The sequence below is a fragment of the Dunckerocampus dactyliophorus genome, chromosome 6 (assembly GCF_027744805.1).
Source record: "Dunckerocampus dactyliophorus isolate RoL2022-P2 chromosome 6, RoL_Ddac_1.1, whole genome shotgun sequence".
NCBI lineage: Eukaryota > Metazoa > Chordata > Actinopteri > Syngnathiformes > Syngnathidae > Dunckerocampus > Dunckerocampus dactyliophorus.
In genome coordinates this window covers 2229043-2236998 of record NC_072824.1, presented here as the reverse complement: position 1 = coordinate 2236998, position 7956 = coordinate 2229043, and the positions used below count along the sequence as shown (strand labels likewise).

At 44.2% G+C, this 7956-nt stretch overlaps 1 protein-coding gene across 1 annotated transcript; it reads right to left on the bottom strand.

Annotated features, from left to right (window-relative positions):
• Nucleotides 1-282: 282 nt before the first annotated feature.
• On the bottom strand, nucleotides 283-7922 carry msmo1 (methylsterol monooxygenase 1). The gene is made up of 6 exons (XM_054779077.1): nucleotides 7719-7922; nucleotides 6389-6673; nucleotides 6163-6311; nucleotides 2717-2843; nucleotides 2484-2638; nucleotides 283-751 (listed from the first exon to the last, which is right to left on the bottom strand). The coding sequence occupies exons 1-6, from the start codon at nucleotides 7788-7790 to the stop codon at nucleotides 574-576; spliced, it is 966 nt and encodes a 321-aa protein (XP_054635052.1). The 5' UTR covers nucleotides 7791-7922; the 3' UTR covers nucleotides 283-573.
• Nucleotides 7923-7956: the final 34 nt, after the last annotated feature.

Here is a 7956-nt window from a genome sequence, read left to right as displayed (position 1 = left end):
TCTTGAAAACCACGATACATGATTGACAAATTAGTCTCAATTAGAAGAGGCTGAAAATAAGCCGTAGTTGCCAACGCGCATGTCCACAAATGGGCATCGGATTTGCCTGTTTCCTGTATGGTAGCTGTTGCAGCATGCGGCTTGATGCAGCGTCGCGTGCAGGATGTGGCTGCAGGGGCGTGTCCTCAATGCAGCAGCGGGCTTATGGAGGAAAAGCTTGCGTATGGTCTCAAATCACAGCAGCATTACAACACAAAGAACACTTTATGAAACATAGTCCTTGTTTTATTCCAACATAAAAACACACAAAAAAAATGTTAGTGGGGTTATAAAAAGATTGTTGGCTGATTATTGATGCTTGACTATTAAAAAAGGGAGAGGTGTACAGCCGTCTATACAGTTTCTTGTTTGCTTTGTTCCTCACATAAAGACCAAACAAAGTAGCAAAAAAGGAGAATATTGAGGGTTTTATTTGAGTCTGCCGCTGCCTACAGAAGACCTTCCATCCAGATTCACAGCAGAACAGATTCTTGACACGCTCTTTTTTTCCCCCACTGCTGTGTTGGTGTTTTTTTACTGCTCCTTCTTGTGCAAAAACTTGTTGTACTGGCTGTCAGTCTTCAGCAGCTTGTCCCACCACGTGAAGGTGGAGGCGTAGTTGCCCACAAAGTTCATGTGGTGGAAGTCGTGGAAGCGGGCGCCGGCGTAGAACGGGACCAGGTGGAGCGGGTTGACTGGGATGTCGTACCCACTGAGGGTGGAGCAAGGAAGAACATTTGACGCTGGTTTTCCTTTTATATACACACAGAGTAGTGTGAGAAAGTGTTTGCCCTCTTCCTCATTTCTTATATTTTGCATGTTTGTCACACTTAAATGTTTCATATCATCAAACAAATGTAAATATTAGTCAATGACAACACAACTCAACACTTTATGCACTTTTTAAATGAAACTTTTTATTATTAAGGGAGGAAGAATATCCAAAGCTACATGGCCCCGTGTGAAAAAGTGATTGCTGCCCCCCCCCGTTAAAACATAACACAACTGAGATGAATTGAGATCTAATAGTGTGGAAAAGGTTCTAAAGCCATTTCTAAAGCTTTGGGACTCCAGCCAACTACAGTGAGAGCCATTATCCACAAATGGCCAAAACATGGAACAGTGGTGAACCTTCCCAGGAGTGTCCGGCCAACCAAAATGACCCCAAGAGCACAGCCACGACTCATCTGAGAGGTCACAAAAGACCCCACAACAACATCCAAACAAGTGCAGGCCTCACTTGCCTCAGTTAAGGTCAGTGTTCATGACTCCACCATAAGAAAGACACCGGGCAAAAACGACCTGCATGGCAGAGTTCCAAGACCAAAACCACTGCTGAACAAAAACAACATTAAGGCTCGTCTCTATTTTGCCAGAAAACATCAAAATATCAAATGGTCTCTCGAGACAAAAGGTGTGTGTCCCAATACATCTGGCATTTCAGAAAAAAAAACCTGATAGCAACAGTAAAATATGGTGGTGGTAGTGTGATGGTCTTCAGGACCTGGAAGACTTGCTGTGGTAAATGGAAGCATGAATTCTGCTGAAGGAGAATGTCCGGCCATCTGTTGGTGACCTCAAGCTGAAAGCAACTTGGGTGGCCCAACCAGTTATTAGCTTTAGGGGGCAAACGCTTTTTTACACAGGGCCATGTAGCTTTGGATGTTTTTTCTCCCTTACTGTACTAATAAAAATGTTCATTAAAAAAAACTGCATTTTGTGTTCAGTTGTGTTGTCATTGACTAGTCTCTACATTTGTTTGATGATCTGAAACATTAAGTGTGACAAACATGCAAAAAAATAAATAAAAATAAATCGGGAATGGGGCAAAGACTGTTTCACACCACAGTATGTCTTGTCTGCATCACGTAGACACCAGACACAACATTAGGCACACCTGGACAGGATCTACAGTAGGTCCAGTGGTTATTGTGTACTTCCACCCACTAAGGGACATTTTTCATATCAGTGTGTTGATCCTCCACAAAATTCAATGGCAACATTACATTTGAAAGAATATCATAAAAAAGTGCAGGCTGATATATTAAAAACTGTAAGCTACAATGAAATGTTCTTGCTGGAGGTGATACTTGATCATATTTGATATTTGCTCACAATCATAAATCAGATGAAGTGATTTTTGCTAGCATGAAAGGGAATGCAAATCCTGAAAACATTTTCTACTAATGAATATTCTTGAAAATATAACTGGAACAAGTTCATGAAGTAAAAAATATATCTTGATGTAATGTTATATTTTTCTGGGGCGAGTGCTCCATAAAGAAATAATGCTTTGTGTTCTCTGCCGCCCCCTGGTGGTCAACACCACACATTACAGTGTGCTGAAACAGAACGCCTGTGGGCATTGTTAGTGAAGCGCTTCATCATCATATTTTCTTCTGTCTGCTCATGACATGAATATTTGTGCTGTTTCCGCACCCTACCTGTGCACGTCAATGGTCTCCAGCAGGCGGAAAGCCACCCAGGCCCACAGGAAGAAGACGTGGTTGCAGAAGATCATGATACCGATGAAGAAGCCGGCCCCGAGGATGAGCGTCTCGGCGGGGTGGGCGTATTCCGCCTGCATGCCGAACGGCGCCTGGCGGAACAGAGAGGGCGGAATCGGTGACCTTGCCAGACACTGGCATGTTTTATATGGCTGGCTCGGTCAACTCACGGTGAACTCGTGGTGGACTTTGTGGATGTACTTGTAGATCCTGCGGTGGTGGAGCAGCCGGTGGAGGAAGTAGTGCCACGTGTCTTCCACCACCGCACAGCCAAAACACTGGGCCAGGATGTACGGCCTGCACACCACAAAATATATCATATCTACCTGTATGTCTATTCACATACACTTATAATGGTCACACCTGTATGTCTATTCACATACACTTATAATGGTCACACCTGTATGTCCATTCACATACAGACCCTTTCCAAAAAATTAGAATGTCATGGAAAAGTTGTTTAATTTCCATAATTCCATTCAAAAAGTTAAACTTTCATAGATTATAGATTCAGGGCCCACAATTTAAACGATTTCAAGTGTTTATTTATTTTTACGTAATTTGGGCTTCCAGCTCATAAAACCCATGAAAACAGGAATTCAAAAAATTTGAATACTGTGAAGAAATCACCATTTACTTCTCAGTTTTTGCAGGAAAAAAAAGAAAGAAATTAGGATCACATCAAATCAATCAAAATATGGTACTTTCAAAACGATATGTCAATCTTCAATACTTGGTTAGGAATCCCTTTGCCTTAATCACTGCCTCGATGCCACGTGGCATTGAAGCAATCAGCCTGTGGCATTGCCTGGGAGTTATGGAAGCCCAGATTTCCTTGATGCTTGCTGTCAGCTCTTCTTTGTTGTTGGGTCTGGTGCCCCTCATTTTCCTCTCGAGAATACCCCATAGATTCTCAATGGGGTTTAGGTCCGGTGAGTTGGCTGGCCAGTCAAGCACTGTGATGGTATGGGCATCAAACCAGGTTTTGGTGCTTCTGGCGGTATGGGCAGGGGCCAGGTCCTGCTGGAAGATGAAATCTGCATCTCCATACAGATCCTCAGCAGAAGGAATCATGAAGTCCTCTAAAACATTCTGGTAGACTGTTGCGGTGACCTTGGATTTAAGAAAGCAGAGTTTACCAACACCTGCACCGGACATTGCACCCCAAATCATGACGGACTGTGGATATTTCACACTGGACCTCAGGCAGCTTGGGTTCTGTTCCTCACCCGTCTTCCTCCAAACCCTTGGACCTTGATTCCCAAATGAAAGGCACACTTTACTTTCATCGGAAAAGAGGACCTTGGACCACTGGCCAACAGTCCAGTCCTTCTTCTCCTTGGCCCAGTGGAGACGCTTCCTACGTTGACTCAGGTTCAGAAGTGGCTTGACCCGAGGAACCCGACAGTTGTAGCCCATCTCCCGGATGCGTCTGAATGTGGTGGTTTTTGAAGCTGTGACTCCCGCCTCATTCCACTCTTTCTGGATCTCTGCCAGATTCTTGAATCTTCCCTGTTTGATAATCCGCTGAAGCCCACGGTCATCTCTTTTGCTGGTGCATCTTCTCCAGCCACATTTTGCCCTTCCTCTAGACTTTCCATTGATATGCTTGGACACAGCACTCTGTGAACAACCAGCCTCCTTAGCTATGAACTTTTGTGGCTTACCCATCCTATGGAGGGTATCAATGATGGTCTTCTGGCCAGTTGTCATGTCTGCAGTCTTCCCCATATTGAACCCAACTGTGACAATTGAACCAAACTGAAGCAATTTAATGACACCTGGGGAAGCCTGTGCAGGTGATTTGAGTTTAGTAGATGATTAGTGTGTGACACTCAGTTTAAAACATTCATGCCCTGCAAAATTTGGGCTGATTTCTTCACAGTATTCAAATTTTTTGAATTCCTGTTTTCGTGGGTTTAATGAGCTGGAAGCCCAAATTATGTAAAAATAAACAAATAAATACTTGAAATGGTTTAAATTGTGGGCCCTGAATCTATAATCTATGAAAGTTTAACTTTTTGAATGGAATTATGGAAATTAAACAACTTTTCCATGACATTCAATTTTTTTGGAAAGGGACTGTACACTTATAATAGTCACACCTGTATGTCCATTCACTCACACGCATAACGGTCACACCTGTATGTCCATTCACTCACATGCATAACGGTCACACCTGTATGTCCATTCACTCACACGCATAACGGTCACACCTGTATGTCCATTCACATACACACATAACGGTCACACCTGTATGTCCATTCACATACACGCATAACGGTCACACCTGTATGTCCATTCACATACACGCATAACGGTCACACCTGTATGTCCATTCACTCACACGCATAACGGTCACACCTGTATGTCCATTCACTCACACGCATGACGGTCACACCTGTATGTCCATTCACTCACACGCATAATGGTCACACCTGTATGCCCATTCACATACACGCATAACGGTCACACCTGTATGTCCATTCACATACACGCATAATGGTCACACCTGTATGTCCATTCACTCACACGCATAACGGTCACACCTGTATGTCTATTCACTCACATGCATGACGGTCACACCTGTATGTCCATTCACATACACGCATAACGGTCACACCTGTATGTCTATTCACATACATGCATAACGGTCACACCTGTATGTCCATTCACTCACACGCATAACGGTCACACCTGTATGTCCATTCACTCACACGCATGACGGTCACACCTGTATGTCCATTCACTCACACGCAAAACGGTCACACCTGTATGTCCATTCACATACACTTATAATGGTCACATCTGTATGTCCATTCACATACACGCATAACGGTCACACCTGTATGTCCATTCACATACACTTATAATGGTCACACCTGTATGTCCATTCACTCACACGCATAATGGTCACACCTGTATGTCCATTCACTCACACGCATAATGGTCACACCTGTATGCCCATTCACATACACGCATAACGGTCACACCTGTATATCCATTCACTCACACGCATAACGGTCACATCTGTATGTCCATTCACATACACGCATAATGGTCACACCTGTATGTCCATTCACATACACGCATAACGGTCACACCCGTATGTCCATTCACTCACACGCATAACGGTCACACCTGTATGTCCATTCACTCACACGCATGACGGTCACAGCTGTATGTCCATTCACTCACACGCAAAACGGTCACACCTGTATGTCCATTCACATACACTTATAATGGTCACACCTGTATGTCCATTCACATACACGCATAACGGTCACACCTGTATGTCCATTCACAAACACTTATAATGGTCACACCTGTATGTCCATTCACTCACATGCATAACGGTCACACCTGTATGTCCATTCACTCACACGCATGACGGTCACACCTGTATGTCCATTCACTCACACGCATAACGGTCACACCTGTATGTCCATTCACTCACACGCATAAATGTCAAGGTTTGTCTGTTCATTTACTTACACGCACCTGTCTCTTCACATACACCTAATGCTACCACCAGTGTCAAGTCACTTACAAACACCTGTCTGTCCATTTGCATACACATAATGGAACCAGTAGTCTCTCCATTCATGACACTGACCAGCGTGGCATGGAGTCCCAGTCGTAGGGAATGTTGAAGAATTCGGTGAAGTAGTACGTGCCGCAGATGAGAGGCAGCTGGATGCAGAAATGGTTGAAGAGCAACATCTTGAAACATCTCCACTGTTTCTCCCACGTCTCTGGTTTGTCCTGCGCATGCTAACAGGTAAGATCCTGGCACAGGAGAGACACAAACAATAATATGCTGTATCTTCAGGTGCACACACCTGCTGGATCTTGTACTTCTGCATGAAGGGCATGAACTGGAAGAGGAAGCCGGGAAGGCAGAAGAGGAAGTAGATGAACTCGTGCACCACCAGGGAGCCCCAGGTGGCGATCTGGAACTTGGTGTAGTTGTCCAGCATGTAGGCCCAGGCGTGCTTCAGCGACGGCTGCAAGGGGTTCCCTGGCAGGAAGGCGTCCACGTACTCAGCTGCCAGGTAGGCCGAGCTCAAGATGTCCGCCGTGCTGTTGGCTTCCATGATGGATGACGCGGGGCTGGGGCCTGATGACTGAAATGCACATCAATTTAGACACCTTTCAACAATTGGCCTGACGACGTGTGGCGTAAAATGCACAGTAGAACTCAAGTACGATATCTTGCCAGACATGCACAGTACTAACATTGTTATCGCAATGTTTACTTGCCGTGATAAGTTCATTCAGTCAACACTCTGGAGAAAGATTACCAAAAAAGTGAAGGAATGCTTCATTGTCAAACACTATTTCATCTATAATGACTACAAGTTAATTGTTGAAGTTGCACCACATCTCATGTGACTTATCTTAAAAGTCAATAAAACCTATCAGTAGCTCAGCTGTTTCATAGCATTTCACAGAAAAGGCAAAACAAAAATTCAGCATAATTCAAGTGTCTACTAGTTTGAAGTCATAAAGAAGTTAAAACTGCATTATATAAATGGAATGATTTAAATGAATGTTAATGCAGCAAAGAGGCGCATTAACAAGTACTTTATAACAGTGTACCCCATACCATGAGTAACCCCTCACTCTAGGTGTTGATCAAAACTATCCAAAAGTTGAATGTAACACAACTGTTATGATTTTGGCGCAGCTGTGCAACAAGTTATTGTCTCCCCGGAGACACTACAGTAGTTGTATGTTTCCGTGTACCCCCTGCAATGTGCTCGCTTACCACTTGGGGGCGCGTACCGCTGGTTAGGAATCCCTGCTTTATAACACAATAAATTGCGTTAAAGTCCTGAAAAGCAGCTTTAATTGGACAAACAAAATTTACTCACACCTAACACTTGCTATTAATTCCAGAGAAAAACACACCACTTTGCTCCGCTCTTCAACCTACAACTGGACCATTCAAGCTATTTAATACGTCTAAATGGCCATTTGTACGGTAATGTCTAACATGATTAGCAAGTTAGGCTACAACGGGGCCTTTCCCGTAAACCAACGGGTGACATTAATGTGTAGTTTACACCTCACGAAGCAAATAAAAAACTGATTTCCTTTAGCCTTTAAAAGTAAATTTACTTTTAAGCTTGTTAGCTAACTAAGTTTATTCGCCGTATCAGAACTCACCTCAGCACAAGCTTGGAGCAGTGTAGCACCTGAGCAGTGGCCTCGCGCGTCAAGTACTCTAGCATCGGACATCGTGATTGGCCAGCAGGAGAGGAGACTGACGTCAGGGCGAAGAGCGGCTTCTCTGATTGGCCAGCGGAATGGAGCGACGATAGTGAGACTTGGGGGTCTCCACAGCAACAGCCAATCAGAGGCCGGTGTGGCAGAAGTGGTGGGCGAGGTTCCTCCTGAGGAAAGT